This window comes from Tripterygium wilfordii, chromosome 13, assembly GCF_013401445.1.
Source record: "Tripterygium wilfordii isolate XIE 37 chromosome 13, ASM1340144v1, whole genome shotgun sequence".
NCBI classification, from domain to species: domain Eukaryota; kingdom Viridiplantae; phylum Streptophyta; class Magnoliopsida; order Celastrales; family Celastraceae; genus Tripterygium; species Tripterygium wilfordii.
Window position 1 is genome coordinate 4,112,288 of NC_052244.1, and position 25,796 is coordinate 4,138,083.

The window sequence follows — 25,796 nt, forward strand, 5'->3', positions numbered from 1 at the left end:
AAGAAATTGAACAATGAATAGGAAACTCATTTTTTGCAATGACATCTTTTTAACAAATTACTACAAGCACATTAAGAAGCGTACAAACAGCAAGCTTAAGCAGCGAAATGTTCTGAGCAGCATGGCCTCAGGAAAAAAAAAAAAAGAAGAAGAAGATTAACTATACCATACTGCATGGGAAGTGAGAACACCATGCTTAGGCATCAACATAATTAAAAAATGCTTCCAAGGAAAATATTAAATTGAAGCAAAATATGTCTGACATTGCAGGTTGGTAGCTGATTTCTCAAAGTATGAGCAGAGCAGTTTACAGTTAGTTCTAAGATAGTTTCGAGAAAATAAATTCTTCCTACCATGTACTAATTCTTCTCAGTAACTCTTTTCTGTCAAAACAAAAAGATACTAGAGAAAATAAAACAATTTTCCTTAAGAGAATCAACCTTCCACAGCATTTCAAAGAGCCATTAGCCATGATAGCTATCCGATCTCCAAGTTCATCTGCTTCATCCATCGAGTGTGTTGTTAGTAATATGATCCTTCCCTTTTTAATCTTTTTTATTAGCTGCCATGTCAAGCGCATCGAGTATGGATCCATTCCACTTGTAGGTTCATCAAGAATTACAACCTGTAATTGATAAATCAGAAACAATTCCAACAAAAAAACAGCTACCGTGTGAACCCAATTTCGGCATTACTTTACTATTTCCGATAAGTGCAATCCCAAGAGACAATTTCCTTTTCATGCCGCCAGAAAGAGCCTTCACAACAGTGTTCACTTTATCAGCCAAACCAACCTGACAAGGAAAGATAACAATTAAATAATCCAAGTATCTATTCCCCAAACTTGATAATGTGCAAAGAGAAAAGATAAACCAAAGAAGAAACTTTTCCAGATTAAATGTAAAACAGTTGTTTGAAAGTTGAACATTGCAGAATCTTCAACTTCCTGAAAGATAGTCTCCCCAACAAAAAAGCTAAAAACAATTAAATGTTTTTATACTATCAAAACAATAATAACATGAGTGAAATCATGTTTCTATGTTTGGCTATATAGAGACAGAAAGGATAAGGCGAGACGCTTTTATATTTACCAAGGAGTTCTTGGCCTAGTGGTAGCCTACTACATAGGACTTGAATCCGGGCAATATTTCAGATTTGAGTCCCCTCCCAAGCTAATAATAATACAAATTAAATGACTTATCAAAAGGAGAGAAAAAAAAATAACCCCTCAAATCTCAACTTTCAGAACCAAAAACTATGTTTATGGCCATTCTTTCTACAACTCATTTAAGCCCATAAAAGTCTAGTAAAACAAATTTTCAAGTATTCATTGCGTTCAATCAACATCCTAACTTAGGAAGAGAGCTTGATCTAGAAATTCCAATGTTGTGAAAAGGATTATGTATGTTTGCAGTTCGCTGGAGGATAATCATCCTAAACTTTTTCCTGTCTAAAGTTTTTAATGATGAAACAAAGCATGGCCTTTTGTATCAAATATAAAATTATTTATGCCCACAATAAAAGACTACTTTTAGATTTCATATTCACATATGCACACAGACCACATGAGTTCAAAACCTCCAACAATCAATCTATCGACCGATTAGTAAAAATATGGAAGAAACCTGGCAACAAAGCTTAAAAGGCTTCTAATATTGTGTATTTCGTAGAAGAGAAGATAGTTGTGGAATTTCTCATCTACTGCTTGAGAATTTCGCAACCACAGGCCTGACATAGATGAGTATCAAAAAAAATGCAGTGTGGTACACTTCAGTTCGGTAAGCTTAGGTTGGTCATATATAGCAATTTCAAAATCAACAAAGTAAACTCACACACTAAAAGGAGTCTTGTAACCAAATCTTATGAGTTAAGGAGAAAGAGATAATATCTAGGTTTCACCAAACTAATGCCCTTGGCCGTGAATTTCCCACGCCTCGGGCTACTATTATCAAGGGATGTTTGTCTCATGTGTGGGGGTTTCACACCATGTGGGACTTCCAGTCCCCACATGGGGGCTTAAATTCAAATAGTCACTTGTTGGGCCTTGCATTTTCAAGGGATGGTCAAGCCCACAAGGTGGGGAGAATGTTAGAGTGCGCTTGAATGAATAAATTTGTTCCCACCTAACAGATTAAGAAATTGACCTGAAATGGTAGTTAAGACCCTCGACACAGATGATCAGAAAGTCATTGAACAAAACCTTCTTAAAGACATTCAGAAATAGACAGCTTTTCCCGATTACATCTCTCACAACCTGAACATAGTAAATGGAGACCACCTCACTATTTTCCTGGTAGAGTAATTTTCTTAAGCAAGTCGAAGGTTTCTATTTTTTCATTTAAAGAGCAAGTCAAGAGACTGCTCCACGTGCTCAACACTCTTACCAATGTCAAGCTGACACAACAAGCCGTCGATATATTTCATTTGAAAATCACGGACAAAATGGACACAATTTTTTTTTGGAATACATCATCTAGCACAATAAATAACAAATGCATTAAGAAAGTACCAGATAGTTAACAAACTAGTAAAGTAACATCAGAGGGTAAAAAGTTTGACATGAGTTCAAATTGCAAATATCAAACCTCGGTATATATTAAGACACATGCCAAAAAACCCAAGGAGACATACTCACCTCATCAACCATATCAATCACAACGCTCTTGAGAACATCATCCTCCACACCTTTCAACACAGCAAAAATCTCCAAATGTTCTCTCACCTGGTAGCAAAAATAAAAAAATAAAAAATTATACTGCAACAATAAAATCAACATGCAGCTAGGATCCAGAGCTACGAAAGAATTACCCAAATGTTTAGTGCAAGAAAGAATCATCCAAAATATAAGCAATAAAAGGAAATCCATAAAAAAAATTTAATCTGAAGCTAGAAAACCAACAAAAAATGATTTTGACCTGACTCATTGTGCAATTTTTAGTCTAATGGCAACAATAAGTGACTGTCTGAGTAGGCAGAGTGAAGGACAGGCAAGATATACATAGATCTTACCCCACATGATATGTGGAGAGGCTGTTTACACTTTACAGGAATTGAAATCTACCATTGGTCCACATGTTTGCCTCAACTCATGAAAGCAATATTTCTCTTTGATTTGACGAAATATGGATTCAGAAGTAACTTTCAGACGCTTCTGGTTAATAAACATAATAACAAAACAATGAAAAGCAATAATAAATTTTATACATACATTTCAACTCGAAAAATAGAAATACGCGTCTTACCGTCAATTCCGAAAAAAGGATATCATTTTGAGGGCAAACACCAAGTCCCTTCCGTATTTCATCCTACGAAACATGTTCAAGATTTCAAGTTAAGAACACGATTAAAACCATAACACTGTACAGAGACAGGGACAGAGTGAAATGGATGAGATATATGACTAGATTTCTATCATATCACTAAGAAAGGAATCACAAAGCCAGTGAATGCAAGGGACACTCAGCTTATCGAAAATCAACGAGGACTTTCCCAGAAAAGAGTGATTCCAATCACCAAACCAACTCCCCCCCACCCCAACCCTATTCTTATTCTTTTTCTTTTTCTTTTTCCTTTTAAAGTTCTGAAGAAACAGGCAAACAAAGGGAAAAAAGGAAGGAACAGAAGCTCATCAGTATATTCCCACCCTGGGTAATAAGCATTAAGGATCTTAACTCTCCCATGAATGTGTGACTTCTTGACATTAGAGCAAAATAGTTTTTCTCCTACATTGAAGCCAGCAAAGGCATCTTTCTTGACACTTTAAGCATCGTACGAAAAAACTGATGAACAATTATGCATTATATTTCAATAACTGAGGCCCAAAAATATTTATATCTTCCTTTTGTACTTTCTAGTTCTTCTTCATTTCCAAATATGGGTAATTATAAAGAAGTGAAGACCTGATATAAGATGAAACAAATAGAATTTGAGTGCTCATGACTATTGACCATAAATAATTCATGTCATGTATGCTTTGTGTTACTACTCTGGACTGGATTTGCAGAACTCTCCAATATTGCAAGTACAAGACCCAAATGCACCGAAGTGACACTGACACCACTAAAAGAACTTTAAAATTATTTTAAATATGCTTCAAAAAACAATTTCTACTTCAACAGCAAACCAACTGCAGGAACAAGAAATCAAATTACCCAACCAATATTCCTGTAACAGTTACATAATCAATGCTGTGGGCAGGCAAAATGTAAATTTTTTTCATTTATCCTGTTAAAAATTTGTTCAGTTCATATCGTGAAAGTTGCATACTAGGGAACAACTTCAGTCATCATCATCCTCAGCACTTGCAATATAATTATAGTATAATTATGTCTGTGTCACGAATATGTATATCAGTCAAACAGAATAGAGTTGATCTTTGTAAGTAAAATGACCTAAAACTGTACCTTATTATGATGCATTTTGAAATCTGACTTTTTCTCATTTAATCACACTATAAACATGTATATATTTTATATTTTATACACGTGTTTTCCATTCATAAAGGATTCAATTTCGCAATCATTTATTGTATTTATTATCTTCAAAATCTCAGCATAGTTAATAATCATAATTTTAAATATTTTTAGAAAAGTCTACAATTCCATCTTTCAATTTTACAAACATTTCATTTTATGCAAAATCATAGGTTTTTATACTGTCCAGTGTCCACCGCCCTTCATCTACAAATGCAATGGAAGGCATTTATGCCCATCAGTAAATCATCATAGACTTTGCTAGGGTCGCATTAACCTTTCACTAAGAAGAAAACATCGACCCATACCTCGACCCAACTTCATAGTTTTAGATACAACACATGTATAATGGTAGCATGTCTCATGAGGAATATCATGCAAGCTTAAAATAGAAGCAAAGAAACAATTAGAAAGGGAAAATTGAATATCTACCATATCTGTAACAATGTTCTTGCCAAACACCAGAGCATCCCCCGATGTAGGAGGAAGAAGGCCCACAAGCATTGAAATTGTTGTACTTTTACCAGCTCCATTGTGTCCTAAAACATAACAATATAACATCAGTAAAACAAAATGAAGTATTATGCTTCAAAAGAAAACCAAGGAAAAAAAAGTTTTCACATTTTCATCTGAAAAAAGTCAAAGCCACACGTTCGATAGTATTAACTTCTATAAACATCTAAGCACCTTAGAGGCGAGGATCACCTTACACCACCCACCCAACCAGACAAATAAAAGACACAAGAAAGAGAGTTACTCTGCATTGACTGTAACTTCAAATAAAATAAACAAAGAACCATATATAACTCCATGATAAGCACATTTAGGTTCCAACAGCATTAGGACAACAAAAATGAAGTCCAACAATTCCAGCTATTCCGTTGGTATTATGAGTTCCTAGCCCTTAACTTACTGAGCAATCAGTAAGTCAAAGAATTCCCAAAAGCTTAAAATTGGGCTGTATTTTGGGGGGTGAAGAAAATGTAGTCATGAAGAAACAGCTTGGAAGTTGTACAATACAAAATCAATTCAACCATCTGAAAGGAAAAGGAACATCACATAGGCAAGCCTCACTTTATGAGTCTTAAGAGAGATGGATCGACAAGAAAGAGCCAAATGCCAGTAGCAAAAAGAATCCATGTAAGGCTGAACCCTGAGACTGTCATAAGCAATGGTAAATTGGTAACATTAGCAGTCTATCTTATTTGGGCAGGATATAGGGTAAAGTAGGCAAGCTTCTTTCATTATCCCTTCTTACAGAATTCTTGGGCCAGGATGGCAAAGCATACAGACTATACGATTAGTTGATAGTGTAGCTCTAGATATGAATGAATGGCAAAGAAGGTACACAACACCCATGCACGAGGCTCAGCAGTGAGCGGGGTCGAGAATAGACAAAATATACGCAAATTTTACCCAGACATACTGTGTGGAGAGGTTGTTTGGGATGAAGGCTATGATGATGATGATGAAAAATGAACTCTTAGTCCAGACTACAATGAATGTCCGGAGAATTTTTGCTAGCATGTTCCCTTCGTGAAGTTAGAGGGGCCCCATAACCATTACCAAGTAGAGGCTCTTTCCTTGGTGGCTTTCCATAAGATGAACAGGCATGCTAAAGCATCAGTTTCTTATCTTAACTTCACAACATAAGCCTAATGCTTCGCTTCATCACATATCAAGGGTCTCCTGTTGGACCACAACTGTTAATACAAAGTTACAAACGTAGTTTCTCTATAAGACTTTCTAGAATGTCTTGTTCTACAGCAACCTCACTCTCCATTGAGATCACAGATCCACCACCTCATCAGTGTCACACAAGGGAAAAAAATCCCAGAAATACCCACCATGAATATCAGAAATAAATGGTAGTGCAGGCTAGAATCAGCTTTCTCACCATTTTTACGAGAAGGCAAAAAGTGAAGGATAATGAGATTCCAAAACTGTTTATTCCTAGCAAAAGCTGATTTGTATGATTGTAAAAACCTTAGGAAAAGGCTATACGAGTATAGAATACATAAAAATGTATCCCACTGCCAGCCAAGAGCTACGTTAGTATGAATGAATCAAACTATGGGCCAGGAGAATATTCCATAGCTCAGCATAAAAGCTCCCAAATGTCAAAGTAACATCCGTAATAAATCCCCTAGTTTTGTACAAGTTTAGAATTAAAAGACTAGATTAAAAATAATTGTGAAGAAAATTAAAGTGGAAAAAAGTCAGCATGATTACCTAGAAGAGCAAGAATCTGGTTTTCATACAAGGTCAGCTGTAAAGAGTTAACAGCACAACTATTTCCTCTTCTGGTAGCGTACACTTTATGCAGGTTCCTCATCTTTATACATCTACAACTCAAATAAAACCCATGAGGAAAAGCATAACCAAGATGTTTCAACTTTCAAAAGCTATTGAAAAAAAAAAGAGTTTACAAACAAACCTGCCATCAAGCTCTTGTTGCTTCATGTCCAAATTAATTGCTTCTACAATAGGTTCAACAGTATCTCTCAAACAAAAATTCGACTTGTTCTTCGAAAAATTATCATCGACTTTACCCTCCACAGAAGAAGTTTGATGTTTGATGATATTTTTTTCCCTCCAGAAGCAATTTTGGAATATGAAGTTCCAGCGATAGCTTACTCCATTTTCCTTGGGAAGGACCTGATCCCAGGAAGTTTCATCACATAGGTAAAGATGTATTTTACAGTTAAAGCAAACTATAAAGAATGAGTACTCTCTTGGATGGATTTCCTCCCCCATCAGTATCTCACATGCCTTTTTTTAGCAACAAAAGGAACTATATCTCAATGCTTTCTAGACAATATAAGAAAATAATACAATCGATTATCATGACATAACAGTTCATTGGCTTCTTTTGAATGGAGAAATCTCAAAAAACTCCTTCAAAAGACATCCTAAACTAACTAATTTTTTTCTGGCTGCAATAGCCAACTATTATCATTAATTTTTCTCATCTCAAACAAACTAAAAATTATCACAATTTGGGGTTACCAAAATCTACATATCATCTAAAAAGTGAGCCTATTAACAAGTATGACTAACATGCTATGGGTATGCATCCTAGTTCTCTGCAGTAAGTAAGTCCGATCAAGAAGATGGAAGAGGGCAAAGAACCTTCTCTAAAACAATGACTATAAGAACCAATAAACTTGACGTAACAGAAATGAAACTAAAAGAGAAATCACCTCACTTTTATTAGAAAAAATAAACAGAAATTACCCTCATCGATCTAAAGCCGTCATTGTCACAGAGCAATAATGCGGCTGAAACTAACAAAGGATGGCAAACTCTATTGACTCAAGATTTGATAACCTAAATCTTCATCAAAATACATAATAACAAACCATATTACTTTTTCTTGTTCTTTTTGTTTGTTTCTCTAAATGGAAAAACAAACCACATTCATTCATCAATACAATTTGAAAATCATTAATGCTTTCAGATAGATGAGAATTTATTAGACTTACCTTATCTAGGTAGAGACCAATGAGACAGTACAATAGTGTGTCAAGCAACATCATCAGGAGACAGACCAAAAAATTTACACCAGAATCAGCCTACACCAATGATTACCTTTTACAAATTTAGAACCCAGAAAGTATGTGGCATCAAATTAATTATTAGCATATGAAAAGTCAAACAAAACTTGCCCGCCATATGTTGCTCCAACGAAGTCCAACATGAGCACGCTCATAATCGGCAAAGTTAATCGATCCTAGAGCAAATGCCGTTGGTGAAAGCAAAGAAGCAACAACCTTTAATATCCTATAAGCAAAAAATAATAACCGAAAACAATTTACACCTAAGAATATGATGACTTGATATCAGGATTTCCAGTACCAATGCTTTCCAGTAAAATCAAAATGCATAAAAACTGATCCTACCAAGAGTACTTACATGGGGACAGCTTCGTCGTTGACAGTGTAATAAGGAAAGAAGGCTCCAAGAAAAGAAAGGGTTCCAACTGCAACTGCTGTTTTTGCTCGTGTGAAGAACGTAGATATCAGAAATGACAGCATGATTGCGCTGAGTCCAAACAAAAAGAAATACACGAACACCACCGACTTATCACTATACTTGAAAAGGCTACCCATGGTACAAGCTGTGATGATACCAGATGATAATGCAAACTGCACGAGACATCAAAATACAGCAAAATGAGGAGGAAGTGTCTGGTAAAATAGACACAGGCTGCTACTTATCAGAGGTCTTGTCAATGAGAAAACATTTACGAATATTCTATAAGACTTTAAATGGATAACCATATGCCAATATCAATTCACCGCCATATATAAGCAACTGCGACCACATTGAATGCGGATCATCCCTTCATAGTATGATTAGAGAATAAATACAGTGGGTGGGATTTGGAGAAAGCCCAGGGGGAAGAAACTCAGCCACTGCACCCATTCCAATCACTAGATATACTTTAACACAGACATGGGACTTAACAATTTCATGCTCATCACAGATCCAAATCATTGTTCAGTGGGGGGGACTATAACACGAGAAAACCATAATTTGCGTTGCCAGCGCATAATCACTGCCATAGTGATCACCATCACAATTACCACTGCAATTTGCTCACCCAGTATCACAACCACAATGACCATCTCCAAAGCCACCCTATGACCATAACCATCTCAAACCCATGAACACCAACTGAGCCCCACCGCCACCTTCATGCTTAAATAATGTTCTTACATAGGTTGACAAGGATTTAATGCTCTTTTACAAGTCAGTATAGAAGAGACTACACTTCAGAAATCAGATAGACTCTCCTGGTCTTATAAAAAGAGAACAAACGGATGCTATAATATTGCTTCAACATAGGGCACAAGAGAAAGCCTACCTGCAAAGCATAGGAAATAAACCAAGAAAGATGAAATATCCCCTCTTTCAAGCCCATCATGCAAAGACCTTCTCTTATCTTCTGCTCCTGAAATGTTTAAAATTAAGAGCATGTTTACGTGACAAAATTAAAGGCTAAATCTTTGACTTCCTCTCTTTTATAATTGACAAAGAAAGAGAATTACAACCAGAAATAATACAGCTGCAGATTTAAAATGTCAGAATTGTATTTTGTATCATCACATGATCACAAACCTTCTCAAGCACTGAATAGCTTATTAGGCGAGATATCGGGTAGAGAAATCCTAAGAGATACCTGCTCATCATTCACAGGTAAACCAATTTTAAAAACCAAATACTACGAGGAACCAACTTTGTTTATAATATATAAAAGGGATAACAAAGAAATTAAAAGCAAGAGATACATACAATACTCCCATGACACTTTTAATGATGGACTGAAACTCGTCATCAGTATATTCACGAGTAGGGAAAGGAGCTATTCTGATATTTTCTGGGCTATATTGTGTCCATGGAAGCTTGAGGGCAGATGATCTGCTGAATGAATCTGATGAAGGGCTGTCTATGTATTCAATAGCAACATTAGTTTCAGTTTGCTGAGCAGCATATATTATGAATGAATCCACAACCTGCTGAAGCTGCAGAAGACAAAGGGACCTAGTAAATTGATCATGCATTCAAAAAATGAGAAAAATGAAAGGCTAGCCCTTAAATTCAACAAAGTGATCTCACGGTATCAATCACACGGAGATTCTAAATTGGAGATTCTAGCTTTTGGAGAAAGACAGCATATAATATGTGGCAAGGATATAGTGGTTTGAATCTCCAAAGACATGAGAAGACCTTATGATGTAAGGATGTGATTAGAATACTTTGGGATCAGTGGTTCCAAATGCTACTCTCTATTAGGAATGGCACATTCAATAAAAGATTTCCAGACCCACTCATTCTCCAGTATGAATATGCCTTGGTGAAGGATCATCTTCAAAAGGTTAATGGTGAATGCCTTTGGCATATCCAATTCTGTATAGAAATGAGAAATGGAAACTTTCTTGATTTGTTGAGCATAATTTATAAGAAAAATAATAGTAAGACCAGATGAGAAAATTTGCTTGAGGTGAAGTCCTTCAGAATTCTAAGCTAAGTAAACTATATCTATGGCTAAACTGCGTTTGTAACTGGTATGGGGGTCTTAGAGAAGTTGAATTGCATGTTTTATTGAATATGATAAATTTTTGGATTGTAGATACTTTATATAAGGGTATAACACCACCGAGAGCATATCATTGAAATATGATAGAACATCAATAAGAATTTATGCACAGAAGCCACAAATTTTCACTTCAAAGAATATATATATCGAATTGCTCAACTTTTTGAATACAATAAAGAATTTGTTAAAAAATGGCTAATCTGCTTATCATGGACAAGGACATGAAGATTATTGATGCCATCAACGCTTCCCCAAATTCAACATGAGGCTAGCCTGATTCCAAGTCTTACTCTTTCAATGTTGTCCAAGTTCTTATCTGTTTTTTCTTTTTGAATACAATAAAAAATTTGTTAAAAAAAGGCACCATGCAATTAAAATGCACAAGACATTATGGTTAATCTTAAGTGCTGCTTTCACATAAGAAGTATCCAGATTACAATAAATTGTGATCACAAAGCATAGGTGCCGCTTCTACAAATAAGTTTCAACTTCTTCAAAAACATATCTTAAAGCAAATTTTGCTTTCATACTAGTATTACCAAGAAAATTTGTTATGCACACACCTTTTTACTTGACCACTGAGAGTTGCGAAAATAATGCCAAGAAAGATGCATGTTTGATGACAAAAACAATGTTCCATGACCATGAAGTTAGTTGAATCTACATCTAAATTTGCTACAACTATTCAGGAGGATCTAAAGCTGTAGTCTTAACGATATCACTAAGCCTACCCATCTTTGTAATTTAGCAGACAATTTGACTAAAAAAAGCTCTAGCAGAAATTTTTTTGCTTCATTGTTTCTCATCTTCAGATATACATCTTAGGTAAAGGCAATCATTTTAAAACAAAACATGGCACGAATAGTCACATTTGAAGACTTTAATCTGTTCAGAAAATTGAAGTTAACAATACCCATACTATGATAGAAAACGGTGAAATTTTCAGAAACACAATTTATTTATTTTTTTTAATGGAAAACTTTTATTAAAAGAAGCAACAAAGGGGAGCAACCCCCAAATCACAAAGAAGAACAGTTTAAAGATCAAACACACTTTCAGAAACACAATAAAGCAACACCAAAATTCATGAAACCTTTTAGCTGCTCAAAAAATGATAATTAAGGCACCCAACTATCAGCGATATAAGAGATATTAAAACCTATTTCCTAAGCAAAGAACTTTCAACGGTCAAAAACACTGAAGGGATAGCGAAGAGAGAAACATGCAATCATACAGTCAAAAATCCACTGAAGCTGTACTGCAACATTGGTACAATATTGACACCCAATTCCCAGTCTTTGACAAAAGGCCCATTTACGTCCATGATTGACTTAACATCAGGAAATCCAGAAAAAGCCCAAGTGTGGTTGAGGCGAATGCTATAATCAAATAACTGAGGACCTTGGCCATGAAATACTACTGCTCCTTTAATTTTTGGATATGAACAATTCCTAATGAAAAAAAAAAAATACTCCATTAGTAACAATGTTATAACATCATATCAACAACATGACACACAAAATTGAAGAGATCTCCACATCGACAAGTGATTTCACATGTTAAGAAAACATTAATTTCTCATATCAGATAATGGCATCAAATAATGGTAAACAAAATTTTAAAAGCTCAGCCCTTACACAAGTGAAATTTCAAATTTTACAGTAATTAAAGAAAATCAGTAAATCACAAACTAATGCCAGGCAATTTCTACCTGACAATTCAAGTGTCTTGTCTCCTATCTCGTATCTAGCAGCAGTGGCGCGTAACCAAGATGTAGAAAATCAACAAGTAAACCACTAACACTGTGAACCTATATTTTCATACTAATTAAGAAGACCACACCACACTACAAGATCTAAGGTGAACAGAAACAACAAGTATTTTTTCACAAGTACTTCTGCGCTGCACATAATCCCCAAAGATGGCTGAAAGTACAGACGAAGAAATGAAACATGAGTAAATAAGCCCATAACATATAACTCTTAGCGTGCAATAACCGGCAATCAATTGACCATTATCCATGTGTTCAGAAAAATTATTTGTTTCTTTTCACTAGTGCTGTGATATGACAATCAAATTCAAGATACAAGAAATTAAGAAATATGATCCCCACCACCAATACCCAAACAAAGGGAACAGGGGCCACCTTAACATGAAATGTACTTAAATCTCACTACTAATATAATGTTGTTGCTCAACCAAGAAAATTAGTAGCTATGAGATGAACTTCCATTTTCCAGGAGATCTAGCCAGCACATCAGATATCTAAAATACACAAGCTTGTTATTTTTTCCCTGGAGAAATCATTTAACTTCAGGCACAAACAAGCTTTTCTAAAGCATATCGCCAGTAGTCAAAACACAACGCAGAGAGTATGACTTACTTGACTTCATTATTAGTACCATAGAGATCCGACGAGATGTAGGTTTCAAGCGCAAGTTCATCTTCATAGACCTTAGCAACTTGCTGTACACAAGTAAAGAAACTCCAAATTCAATATAAACATCCTCATGATAAAAGAGGAATTCATTTTGCTCTCTTTTGTAAGAGGTGTGCCTTTATTTAAAAACATCTTTTATCATTCAAACAAGGAAAGTTCAACAATTCACCCCATTGGTTCCAAGAAACTTTATACTTAACAATTCATGTAGAATTGTTGAATGAGAAAACAAGTGCTTTTGAAAAACAAATTATTAATGAAGGTTCTAAATGGTGCCTCCCAAGTCCCAACTCCTAACTATATCAAAAGGACACTAGATTGATTGCTTCCATGAAATTAGGACTGAAAACTCAAAATCTAAGTATGTTAATGAAGTGTCGAGTGATATCCTCTTCAAGATTTTCAAGAGCTCTAATGTTGTTCTTCGTCCAAATTATCAAACAGTGGCAAGAGCAATACAATTTACTACTGCCTCCTTTCTTTTGTCACTCCCTGTGCTTTCTTTCAATAAGAAAATGTAGGTCATCAAGACAAAGAACATAAACCACGAAGTGGCATGCAAGCAACAGGAACAAATACTTAAACACAAACAATAAAATATCAAAAATGGGTACCTTCAGTAAAGGAAATTTTATAGACATCAAATTGATCATCATCCTTGTTTCTTCTGTATCAGGAGCAAATGCCAAATACTCTCTCTTGGCCAACAATAATTCTAAAACTTGTTGGAAATTGGGAGATATGCCTTTGCCCACTTCCACAAACTTATCTTTTTGTATATGCCTGGACTTAAAAAGTCAGCCAGTATCACTAATCATGTTAAGCCAAAAACCGTAAATACTTTAAAATTTTAAGAAAGCACTTGGTTTTTCACGACATATAATTTAACGTTTCTCCACCAGTAAGCTTAGAAAACCAAAACCAAAAGATTAACGTCAATTGCAGGTACCTATAAAATTTTATGCAATGCAAGACACAATATTTAAGGCTACATGTTTACTGTTTCTTCCTGTTTTCTTGTTCCCTGCTTTCTCAGCAACCAAAGAGAGTAGATGACACATAAGAAACACGAAAACATAGCAAAGGTTTTCAATTAACTTACGGTTGAGCTGGGTGAATTTGCGTATCAACTCGTGTCCTAACAGCTATCAACAACAACATTACAATTGTAGGAAGCAAAATCTGCAACAAATAAAAGAACATATCATTGAATACACAGAAAGAGGGGGAGATTCTCCATAAATTTTCTTGATTTCTATTATTAATTCTCAAATAGAAGAAACCACAATATTCAGCAAATTTCAGATACAAAATTTAAAAATAAACGCAAAAACTAACAATTAATAAAACAAAGACAGACCAATTCCTGATGATCAGTGAGAAAACATGAACTAGAAATTCAAAAGTAATCAAACAGTCTAAAAAGAATCATAATCCACAAAACAAGTAAGTTTAGCATTCAACACTGCATAAATATACAGCCACCAAATTAAGTAACACCGCCTGCTCACTGGCTCGCGCCAAACCTCGAGAAGCGATATCGAGAGGAAATAGAGAGTGAACCTCGGCGAGAGTAACAAAAGGATGACGAATTTTGAGAAGCCAGTTCTTCCGAAGCATAGCTTTCAACTGTCTCCGCGCAGTCCCCATCTCTTCTTCTCTGGAAACGCAAAATCCCAATCGGAAGTCCAAAACCCTACCGAGAGAGAGCGAATTCAGAGGGAGAATAAAGTATTAGAGGGGGAGGTGGCGACGATGCGGAAGGAAAGGAAGAAACTTTTGTCAGAGTGAAGCCATTTGGAGGTGTGCACCGTTGCAGAAACTGCTTTTTTTTTTTTTTTTGCTTTCTTTTCTTGCTTCTTTGTGACTTTTCATTGGACAAAAGTAGGAGATTGGAAAATTCGCGTTAACTACCAAGCATGCCCTTGGGTGTTGTGAGTAGTAATCGCGAGAAGAGTTGATGATACGAGATTTAACAAACTATAAAAATGTATTTTCTGCAACAATTAACCTAGCATGCTAAAATTAATCATCATAACTACTAATAGGAGTGACGAATCTAGAAAATATATTGAGGAGTTGAGAGGGGTTTGGTCAGTGGGCGCGTGGCGGAGTTAGAAATTTGTAGGACGGGGCGAATAGTTGACAGAATTCGAGTGTGTCCAAAAAAATTTATAAGACTATTTATAAAAAAAATAATCAAGAATAAGCAAATATTTACATGGAATGGGCTTAGAAATTAGGATTTTATTACTAAATCTATGTGGAATGGGTTTAGTTTTAACTTTTGAAGAGACTTCCGCTAGACTTTTATGCTAAAATATAATCATTTATAAACTCATTCCATGTAGATATTTGCTTATTGATATTTGTTAAAATTAATATTGTCTATTCTAAAATCCCAAGAGATTAGTTTAAATGACAAATTGGGTCTTAATAAGCATCTTGCATCATGTCACTCATTGGGTTAGTTCCACTAATATGGGTAAGACCTAGGTACATACTATTTATCCCCCATTCTATCCATTATAAGAGTCTTGAAGTTGTTTAACTTAATTTAATTTGATAAGGATTAAAGTCCCCCACGCACCCATCATACAAAACTTATCAAGATTCTAATTGTCAATTGGTCGGTCCACTTGATCCAATGGGTAGTGAGTAGTGACAAGAAGTTTGTACTTTTTTAGGGGTAAGTGTTTAATTTCGTTGTGAGTAAATATTTGATATTTAACTATAGACAATTAATCAATTTGGAGCCATATCATATCATATCATATGTAAGAATAGAAAATTCACCAAAATTTTTTAATAATATCTAATAAAATGAACATGAATTGGAATGATAATTATCCTAATCACAAGTGGGCACTCATTTTGGGACAAAAGCATTGTGTGCTTTGAGTCATTACTCATTATCTTAAAGTAGTAAAGAGCACACAAAAAGGATTAGGGTCCACACAAGCAACATTGTAGTATGGATAAGGAGCTTAATTTGACCGACCAAGTACCAACTCTTGTGATTGTGAGATCTTCAAATACTCGTGTAATGGTATATATGAACTTGCCACGAGATATATATAAAAAATGATGAAAGAAATAGAAAACTTTGAGAATAGACCAACTTAAATGCTTTTTTTTAAGCGGAGTGGGGAATTCGAACCCTAGTCATCATCTTTACCACTTCAACTAATGGCTCGGGTGTCCAAGATATACCATTTGGCTCATAGGGTTTTGTCAGGCAGGAAAAGTAGAAGGAGCTTTCAAGCTATTCTCTATTCGGGAGGGGGTATAGACTCACTGTCACTTCCCCTAGTTGTGTGAAGTTGATACAAAGTCCCCCTTCTTCATGGGTGTTGCCATGCATGGGAAATGTGCCACCAGGATGATTACAATTTACAAATGTATCTGAAACTCCTTTCGTACGTGTCCAGTCAATCATATTAGGCTACACAATATCCACTATCAAGTGTGTTGAAACAGTCAGCAGGTGTCTTTAGGTTATACAGAAATCAGACTTCAATTCTGTACATGGTGTTTACAAAGGAAATTCAGGTGGTCATCAGACTGTTGTCACAATTTCAACATAATTTTAAACATCAGCTTCTTCACACCTCGAAGAATCTTCATCAAAATGTAATTCTACCGATACAACAGTATTTCCCTTCTCATATATTCTCCCAACCGTATGCAAATACAAGCCTGCAAAAGTAAAAGTCTTTTAACTCAAGGAAAACAGAACCATTTGCACACCTACGACTGTGATTGCCAAGAGGTACTGCCACTAAATATCCAAAACATAGTGTGTGTGGAAAGGTGTATGCAATCATTCCTCGTCAGGGTATTGAAAGGTGTACGCTATCATTCCTCTGGCTGAAAAAAAGTATAAGTTGAACTAGTTTCCGTCTTCGTGACCTGCAATGCCAAATTTCAGATTGTTATGAGGTTATATTTGTTGGAAAATGATAGGAAAAGATCACCAGTGGATAAACACTCACGTTAGATAGTAAGAATCATATTGTTGTTTGATTAATAATCAGTATCATCCCCATTAACTGTACAACTTAGAAAGCCGGGACTGAGACTAGTTGCATGGTGCCATTCTATTTTAGAAAGAAGCAATGAAATTAAAAACATGCCCAGTTGATTGTGAACTTAAACCATCATCCGCCAGCATATCTCAGAGAATTTCATTTGTTTTCCCCTGAGAAAAAGAAGTTCTGACAGAAAATTAACAAACCTCAGGATTACGAGAAAGTCCAGCTGATGGAACAGGAACAAGAGATGCCCAAAGAATGTTGGGATCTACTAAGGGATCAAGTGTGTTGTAGGCGGTCAGGAGTGGAGCCGACAAGAAAGAAGTCAATGGATATGCATTTCTCTGGAGAGACAATCCCTCATTCATTCCTAATGCACCCCCAAGTCTCTCGCTGCCAGCATCGTGAGTTATGGATTTTTCAATTGCCTTGCCATAGTCCATTTTGTTGATAGTATTCTTGTTTTCATTCTCATCATTCTCATTGTTTTTGTCTTGCTTATTTGATGCTTTATCTTGCAAGCTCTTGAAAGCAGCTGACCGAGACAAAATGCTCAAGGCAGAGACTGTGGAACCTTTATGCCTTTTCCCTTCAACAGACATGCCCAAATGAGGCATCTGGTATGGCTCGGTAGACTGCACTCCCCATTCTGATATTTTAAGTTCACTATCAATATCTTCATCACAGCCATGTTTTGTTTCTCCCGAGGACTTTGATGTAGATTCTGCTTGGCGAGATTTGTTGGGGCCCCACCATTTGATGTTACTTGTTAAATCAATCTTTCTATCAATGCAAAGACTGCCAACATATTCACCTTCTGTTGTATCATCACCTGCACCTTATGGAGAAAGAATAATTCAATAGTTTTTTTTTAAAGAAAAGCTTTGGGGTTGGGGAACTTGAACCCATGACCTAGGGTCAGGGTGATGAAGTTCCAGGCCACACGGGCATCTTAGAACTGCTCAATTCCTAGAACTTAGAATCAGTTTACCAGAGATGATTCAGGTTGGAATTATGCGGTTCATGAGCCTATTGCCAATTCTTCAAAATACGAATCATCAGCTTTCAGAAAAGGATCTTCAGATATAGAAACCAGAATACGAGGGGGAACTCACCATAATGTATGCTGTTGAAGTATTCAGATCCAGCCATACGACCAAAAGATGTATCCCATCGTCTACTTGTGACAAAGAATAGAACATCAGAACACATCTAAGTAGGAGAAACAGCAGTGTAAGGAAAGCGGCATTTGAAATACTAGAGAGGGAAGTACAATGTTCCCATGGTGGGGATTAAATCTGCGGACCAGCAGTTTTCTCGGAGTTTTGAAGGTGAGTAAATGGATTTAAGATGCCCATGAATATTTAAAAATCCTTAGTGGATATTGATGTGTGAATCAATTAAAAAGATACAGCTTCAACCCAAAACTTCCCATCAAGAGAAACAAAAATAATGTACCAATCCTCGGTAACTTGGATTGCAATGTTACGGCTGGAATGTGTTCATACAATAACATACCTTGAAAGCCCACGGTATTTGGAAAGACCCCTTGAGAAACCACTGCTTTTTCTGCAGGGAGAGAATACAATAAGCAACAGGACATTTGTCATTCTTAAGTACACATCTTCAGATTACATGCATACCTTCGAAGAGATGCAAGGTAATCCTCTCTTGATACATTCTGCATTTCTTCAAGATCTCTTGTATAATCAGTAACCTGCAGGTCACAATTATTGCACTTTATTATTAGTAATCTGCATTTCTTCAATTTAGTATTTCTCAATCAATAAGAAAAGAGAACGTTTATAAATCACACAGATAAATCTATCATACGAGTTCCAAAGGTTAAATAAGTGATTGTCTCACAGGGAAGTTGATAAGTGTCCCAGGACCCCAATATTTTAAGGCGGCAAGATCATAAGCTCTGGCTGCAGCCTCTTCATCATCATATGCCCCTGTAAAAATATGCATCCAGACCTTTGTATATAAGCATAGAATATCAGAGAGAACTAGCAGGTTCAGAGAAAATAGACGATTCATAAATGAACAACTTACCCAAGTATACTGGCATAATGGGATGGTCAGCAACCATAACATGCACAAGAAAATCACATTGATGTCAGTTAATACAATACACCTCCAGTACCTAGTTATTCGTTCTCAGTAGCATATAAACTGTATATAAATTGAGAAAAAAGACCTTGCTTTCCTTTCTTGTTCTGATTCTGGTTCCATGTACTTTTATCCCAGAGATGAGCTTCATAACGACCAGTCCATCTATGCCTGCAATTTTGTTAACATTGAGACCAAATGCATTAGCCTGGGATCCCCAAATTTGTTACAAAAAAAAATGCGGTCGCACCAGTCACAGAGCTTAAACGAGAAAATTTGCTACTCGTTCTACATTAAAAACCCAGAAGGACTACCATGGCATGATCCGGAGGAAACATGTGAGGAACTTTACTCATCATACAAAAGAGCCCGAAGTGAAGTTGATCACCGATCGCAATGCAGAAAATTTATTTCTACGAACAAGTTTCTCATTTCATAGTAATGCATTATATTTTGAGAAAATTAGAATTAATCCAGTAGACAAACAGAAAAATAGAAATTTATTTTGACGAACAAGTTTCTCATTTCATAGTAATGCATTTTACTTTGAGAAAATTAGAATTAACCCAGTAGACAAACAGAAAAATAGAAATTTATTTTGACGAACAAGTTTCTCATTTCATAGTAATGCATTTTACTTAGAGAAAATTAGAATAAACCCATTAGACAAACAGAAAACTAGAAATCGCCCAACTCAACATTGATTATTAACATTGTTCTTTCAAACTCACTAATTCGAGAAAAACTTGCATAAACCCAGCAGACAACCAGGGGAATAAAGTAGATACTGATCGATCAATATTTATATAATTATCACCTGGTAACGCCACGGTAGATGGAGCTGCGCTTGCCGGCGGTACAGGGAGGCATCTTGCTGATGCGCTCTTTGGCAGTGCAACCCCTCTCTTTCTTCGCTTTCTTTAAACCTCTGTACAGCGACAGCTGGTCGTTAGCTATCACCGCCTCCGAGCACTCTCCTCCACCTCCACCGCCTACTTCCGGCTTCATCCCGGGATCAGAAGAAGAAGACGCCGCCATCCTCAAATGGTCCAAACCGAAACCCTAAAGAAGAAAACTGAAGCTCACAAAATGCAGAGAGAAGCGAAGTGGATTTTTCTGATTTCAGTTCACTGTGGAAGTGAATCGGCACAGTGAGAAGAACGAATTGACTTAAAAGTCCTCACTGTTTTTTTCAAAGTGACTTTGCGAGTTCCTGAGCCGTGGACATTGTTAAGGATTAAAACGGTCGCATCGCAACGGGCCTAACGGCTAGGATTAGGTGGATTGTAGAAATGTAAATTCGCCAAGAGACAGAGACATCAGGTGCCACGTATATGATTCGGTGGCAAGAATCATATAAACTACGTCGTTTTAATGGGCCTTACAATCTCAGCCCGTTCATTACCTTTCTATATAAGTAAAAGTGAATAACCATAATGATGTTCTCGGTAAATTAGTATAATCAACAACAGCACAGCTGTCCTGGTTGTCTTTCACCTAGTAACTTCCCTTGTTCACTTTACAAAGTAAAAGTGAATAACCATAATGATTGCATTTTGTATTGTTGAATTAGAGCTCGAGTTATGTTTGTGTTTGTAAGCTTATATATGTGGTTGTGAATGAGAAGCATACTAGGTGTGTGTTTGGTAGAGCGGTTGTTTTGATTTTCAACGCTAACTATTAAGCTGAGCTTAAAACTATAAAATAAGCTTTGAGGTGTTTAGTAAAGCTGTTAACTGTTGTTAGCGGTTAAATTGTGTAAAATATATTTTGTTTATATTATTATTAATTTATAAGTATAATTTATGATGTAAAAATTATATTTATTTCAATTTAATATTTAAATAACCATTTAATAAGCATAATTATTAATTTATAAATATAATTTATGATGTAAAAATTATAATTATTTTAATTTAATATTTAAATAGCCATTTAATAAGCATAATTATTATATTAATGTATAAATGTAATTATTAATGTACAAATGTAATTATTAATTTATCAATATTTAATATCAATATATAATATTTAATACAAAGTTATGGGACCCACATGCAAAAAAATTTTTAAAAAAACAAATCAGTCACTTTTAGGTGTGGGACCCATGCCTTTTTGGCATGGGACCCACGCCAAACCCAAACCGCCCAAGAAAAAGCTCCATTTTGGAGCTTTTTCTTGGAGGGCGGTACCGCCCTCAAAAATCAGGTGTTTGGTGAGGTGGTCCCGCTTTCTGTTAGCGGTACAGCTCTGTGTACCGTCTCACCAAACACACCCTAGGTGTTCCATGAAAGTGTTGAAGACCAAGCACGTCAACTTAAGAATGCATATAATCATGCTCGTCGTCACAAGTTAGAGGTTGAGCCAAACTCATGTAAGTTAGGAGGATAGTGGCCTGTGATCCAGCATGGAGGAAATGAAGAAAGCTTGGGGTTCACAGAAGGAGGTGAAGCACCTCAAGGAGATTGAAGTGTTCAGGATGTCTAGCAGTTTCCAATTAGTTAGGTGAATAACTAGTTTATTTTAATGTCGATAACATACTTGGCTGATTTTTAGGAAGTAACTTCTATTATCGTTAGGAGTAGTTTTTCTATGTTTATTAGGAGAAATTTTGACTGCTATATATATATAGTTTAGTGTAGCTCGTTTGAGCATTCACTCAGTTAATAGCATAAATTGAGATTTGCAAGTGAATCATTGGTTGAACGGCAATCACGTTACATCTAATGGATTATCCACCCATTAAGACGTGGGTTCGAATCCTACCCCATCTTCAAACCCCGTTTCAAAAAAAAATCGAAATTTCAATCTCAAACCTCCTTACTTCTACGTAAGTTTTGGGGCAAAGAAATTCCTTTCGATTTCTAAGTTTCATCAGAAAAGTCCCCACTCATTTGCATCAATTGGTAATTAAAGTCCAACTAATTCTCTTTATCACAATACATGGTGAAACTTATATAATTCATTTTAAAACAAACGTCGATATTATTCCAAAAGCATTCTCAATCTTCAACTAACATTTTTTTTTTTTCCATATGAGCACACATATTATTCCAGTAAACATAGATTTCAAAACCACAAAATAAAGTCTGTAGCCTCTTTTTTTTTTTTTTGGGTAAATGAACTTATTCTTTAAGGAAAAATAAACTTGAAGCCATGACAACGAGGTTCATATGCATTGAATGCTCAGTATGCATATCCATACATACTCTCCTCAGTCCTCAATGATGATGTACCCTGAAAAGTCATTTCAAAATATACATTAGAAATCCACATCCCAAAAAACCAATGATATTATCCGCTTTGAGATTTCAATCATTCTCGTGGATAAATCGAAATACCCTCACGGGTTTGTTCCTCCTGAGCCCAATAACTGAGTTGTTGCCCAAGTCACTAAGCGTAGGAAAAAGTCTAGTTGCTAGTTTCAAAGTCGGCTTTGTCATATATTCCACCTAGCATATCTATGTCTATCCGATGTTATATTGTACGTCTTAAAAATATAAACCAACTAATAAAATTTAAAAAATAGTACTCAAGGACAAAATCTTAAGAAAAAATGGATGATAGTTTGGTGTAATAAACACTAGAGTACTCACTCTTCCAAGTCGAATTTTAAATTATGAGTAATTTTTTTATTTGCAAGTTTGGCAAATGAATTTTCTGACATGAGAATGTCGGCGGGGCAGTCACGACAACGGCCTGCAACCGTCACTATGATTGAAGGATCACCCTCTATGCAAGGAGATGCGCCTCTATCTACTTTTGCAGTGCAAGTCACTTTGTAATGTTTACCACAAGCTTCCCCATTTCTCCATAACATGTGAGTATCACTTACTTTAGCATACCGGGGTCCCCAATGAAAAACATCAGGACAACCCTCAACTGTAGAAGAATAAAAACACTGATCAGCAAGTAAGCAGAAATGATAGTATGTATATATTGTTTTGTTATAAACAAATACATAAACAAAAAATGAGTTATTGGCCTAGCTGTAGCCACTCCTTAGGATTTCGGAACAGGTTGAAGGTTCGAATCCTATCTCACACTAAAAATCAACTAACAATAAAATCAAAATTTATTCATCAAAAAGAAATAAAGAACAAAGGATCCTCCACAAGAGAAACTCATAAGTAAATTTGGATTCTCTCTATTCTGATAGGATGCAGAAAATAAATGTTGTTAGATAAAAGTAAATCCTTACAAGTGGCGGGAGGCTTGAAGTATTGTACAGACGCAGAAATTGCGGATGCTAATGAAAACAAGCTCATACTGAACACTACTAATAATGTCAGCACAAAGATTGTAGATCTTGAGCTCATCTGAAATAGGAATGCCATAACTTTTTTTGTATTAGCGTTTGTTTTTCTCCTAAGCCAAACAAGAATTTATAATGATTGGAATGGCCAAGTGAGAGATGTATTTACGATGCATTTAGTGACAGATGGAGGGCTTGCGATGATATAGAGAGAGCATTGGTAATTGTATATTTTGATGGGTTTCTTGGAATCTACACAAGACAGCTATAGATGTAGCCAAAGGGCCACAAAAACAATACAACATAGTCACATATACATATTTGAGGACATATACAAAGAAAGTTCCTCGAATATATATAGAAATAGTGTAAAAGAGCATGTGAAACATTTTAAACAATGTTATTCAATTTTCAATTTTTTTACTTACAATTTCTAGAAACAAAAGCACAAGAAAGTATGTTCTTATCTTTTGTTCATATGTTAAACAAGAAGGAAAATAAAATGAAAGGGAAAAAACTGGGGATAACAATTTGTCCCCGCCCCGATCTGACCCAACCCACCTTGCGCGGATTTTCCCCGACCCGATCCGACCCAACCCACCTTGAGCAGATTTTCCCCGACCCGAGGCTTGTGCGGGGTAAAAACTCTCAACCCGCTGCGGAGCGGGGGTGGGTATGCCTCCCAACCTGCCCCGCCCCGCAACCCGACTTGCACCCCGTCCCGCTATAGATGTCCATATATATATATATATATAACATAATATAGAAAAATATTTATTTGTCTAAACGTATTCTAATTTGATATTATGATTAAAATCAAAGTAACACCTAAACCCTAAGTCCCTAAACATAATATTATCATACTCTTAATTGGATTGAATAAATGTTGATAAAAGCTTATCCTAAACCCTAAGTTAAATATGACTCTCTAGTCTCTATTTCTAATTCAATTGAATTGATCTTGATAAAAACATGGGACCCTAAACCTTACGTTAAATATGACCCTATACTCTTAAATCCTAATCTCCTAAACCCTAAACCTAAGCACTAAACGCTAGAGCCATAATATGACTCTCTACTCATAAATGTTGATAAAATCTTAAGACCCTAAGATTTTATAAAATAAAGTATAAAATTAAACAATTTAAAACTATAGAAGTGTATAATATAAAATTTAAAATCAATACCCATTAAGTAAAACTAAAATTATTTAATTGTGTTAAAAATATAATAGGTGGTACATAAAGATAATAATTTAATTAGTTGGCAAGTGTAACATAAAAGTAGTTTTGGTTTGTTGGTTAGTTCATTACTTACCACCTAGAGCTCTCAAGTTCGAATCCTAGGTGTGCAATTCATGAACAGAGAGTAAATTCTTATGAAGTAAAGGAACACAAAGAACATTTATTACAACCATCATTTTAAATACCAACTGATAGGTATCAATTCAATTAATTAAATCGGGTATCGAACTTCTCACCGGTACAATTCAACTTAATATACTAGGTATGCCGATCAAATATCGATTGAATCGGCCGATATATATATATATTAATTTGTGCCGCTCGGGCAGTTGAACCGATTATATCGCATACCCGTTGCTTGACCTAGCCGGTATGATTCCGACATCATATTTAAATCACTGGTTATAAGGAGTGGACGTGATTGTGTGTGTAAAGTGTGGTTGTGCCATTGTGTGATATCTGCAGATCTTCCCATCTTCAAGGTAGACTTCATCCATGCCATCATATTCAAAATGTAGAGATAGGTTATTGAGTTGATTTTGTCAACATATATAGATAATTTTAGTTCCTATCCATAAAGAACGCGTTTTTCTAGACGAGAACATTCCGTAGTTAAGCAATTCTCACTATTGGGATGAGTAACCCGCTAGGAAGGCAAAGCCGTGCAGCTCGATGTATACACGAAAATCGGACAACTCAAAGCGGATAATATTGTTCAAGTGTATTTGGCTAAAAATTCTAATATGGTATCAGAGGTAACTCCACCTTTTTGGGTCTCTTGTTAGGCATTTTAGATGTCCTTATAGACGGACCACCCACAGGTGAAGGATACTTGTAGGGCCTTTCGGATGTCCAATGGACGGACCACCCACAAAATAACCCTAACCCATACAATCCATTTATTGGGTCTGGTATAACTTAGTCTACAAGTGTGTGTAGGGGAGTGTTAACATATATAGATAATTTCAGTTCCTAACCATCAACAACGTGTTTTCCTAGAGGAGAACATCTCGTAGTAACTCCGCAGTTAAGCATGCTTCTTCGATAGCAGTATTGTGATGGGTGACCTCCTAGGACAGCAAAACCGTGAGGGCCCGATGTATCCACAGGAACCAAACAACCAAAAATGGATAATA

General features: G+C 35.8%; 3 protein-coding genes across 6 annotated transcripts in view; all 3 read right to left on the reverse strand.

Annotated features, from left to right (window-relative positions):
- The window catches only part of LOC120012142 (ABC transporter A family member 1-like), a 28,840-nt gene extending 13,965 nt beyond the window's left edge, over positions 1–14,875 (reverse strand). The window contains exons 1-18 of one of the 3 annotated variants that reach the window (XM_038863430.1): positions 14,579–14,875; positions 14,118–14,197; positions 13,630–13,798; positions 12,959–13,041; positions 11,810–12,026; positions 9,771–10,000; positions 9,597–9,657; positions 9,343–9,423; positions 8,388–8,620; positions 8,141–8,255; positions 7,958–8,047; positions 6,910–7,130; positions 6,705–6,817; positions 4,905–5,011; positions 3,243–3,305; positions 2,636–2,722; positions 696–794; positions 441–625 (exon numbers count right to left, since the gene is read on the reverse strand). In XM_038863430.1, coding sequence (XP_038719358.1) covers positions 441–625; positions 696–794; positions 2,636–2,722; positions 3,243–3,305; positions 4,905–5,011; positions 6,705–6,817; positions 6,910–7,130; positions 7,958–8,047; positions 8,141–8,255; positions 8,388–8,620; positions 9,343–9,423; positions 9,597–9,657; positions 9,771–10,000; positions 11,810–12,026; positions 12,959–13,041; positions 13,630–13,798; positions 14,118–14,197; positions 14,579–14,665 — 2,321 coding nt within the window. In that variant the 5' untranslated portion in view covers positions 14,666–14,875. Of the gene's footprint in view, positions 1–440; positions 626–695; positions 795–2,635; positions 2,723–3,242; positions 3,306–4,904; positions 5,012–6,704; positions 6,818–6,909; positions 7,131–7,957; positions 8,048–8,140; positions 8,256–8,387; positions 8,621–9,342; positions 9,430–9,596; positions 9,658–9,770; positions 10,001–11,809; positions 12,027–12,958; positions 13,042–13,629; positions 13,799–14,117; positions 14,198–14,578 lie in introns of those variants that run through there. The other 2 variants (XM_038863429.1, XM_038863431.1) reach the window with 2 other exon arrangements.
- A 1,607-nt stretch (positions 14,876–16,482) lies between these two features.
- On the reverse strand, positions 16,483–20,374 carry LOC120012059 (AP2-like ethylene-responsive transcription factor At2g41710). 2 transcript variants are annotated; one of them, XM_038863301.1, is made up of 9 exons: positions 19,979–20,374; positions 19,250–19,332; positions 19,105–19,113; positions 18,916–19,004; positions 18,693–18,766; positions 18,568–18,618; positions 18,165–18,226; positions 17,253–17,881; positions 16,483–16,927 (listed from the first exon to the last, which is right to left on the reverse strand). In XM_038863301.1, the coding sequence occupies exons 1-9, from the start codon at positions 20,197–20,199 to the stop codon at positions 16,874–16,876; spliced, it is 1,272 nt and encodes a 423-aa protein (XP_038719229.1). In that variant the 5' UTR covers positions 20,200–20,374; the 3' UTR covers positions 16,483–16,873. The 2 variants fall into 2 exon arrangements, with proteins under 2 accessions (XP_038719229.1, XP_038719228.1); XM_038863300.1 differs by having other exon boundaries at positions 17,253–17,887.
- A 1,833-nt stretch (positions 20,375–22,207) lies between these two features.
- LOC120012009 (EG45-like domain containing protein) lies at positions 22,208–23,489 on the reverse strand. Its single transcript, XM_038863231.1, has 3 exons — positions 23,363–23,489; positions 22,758–23,043; positions 22,208–22,398 (listed from the first exon to the last, which is right to left on the reverse strand). Exons 1-3 carry the CDS (start codon positions 23,478–23,480, stop codon positions 22,383–22,385), a joined length of 420 nt encoding a protein of 139 aa, XP_038719159.1. The 5' UTR covers positions 23,481–23,489; the 3' UTR covers positions 22,208–22,382.
- Between the last annotated feature and the right edge of the window lie 2,307 nt (positions 23,490–25,796).

Excerpts from the sequence above, each read along its gene's own strand:
- LOC120012009 (XM_038863231.1), bottom strand. The coding sequence starts at position 23,480 with ATGAGCTCAAGATCTACAATCTTTGTGCTGACATTATTAGTAGTGTTC. Across the intron at positions 23,044-23,362 it reads CTTCAAGCCTCCCGCCACTT|TTGAGGGTTGTCCTGATGTT; the intron begins GTAAGGATTTAC and ends ATTCTTCTACAG.
- LOC120012059 (XM_038863300.1), bottom strand. The coding sequence starts at position 20,199 with ATGGCGGCGTCTTCTTCTTCTGATCCCGGGATGAAGCCGGAAGTAGGC. Across the intron at positions 18,767-18,915 it reads GGACACTTATCAACTTCCCT|GTTACTGATTATACAAGAGA; the intron begins GTGAGACAATCA and ends TGTGACCTGCAG. Across the intron at positions 18,227-18,567 it reads AAATACCGTGGGCTTTCAAG|ACGATGGGATACATCTTTTG; the intron begins GTATGTTATTGT and ends TGTCACAAGTAG.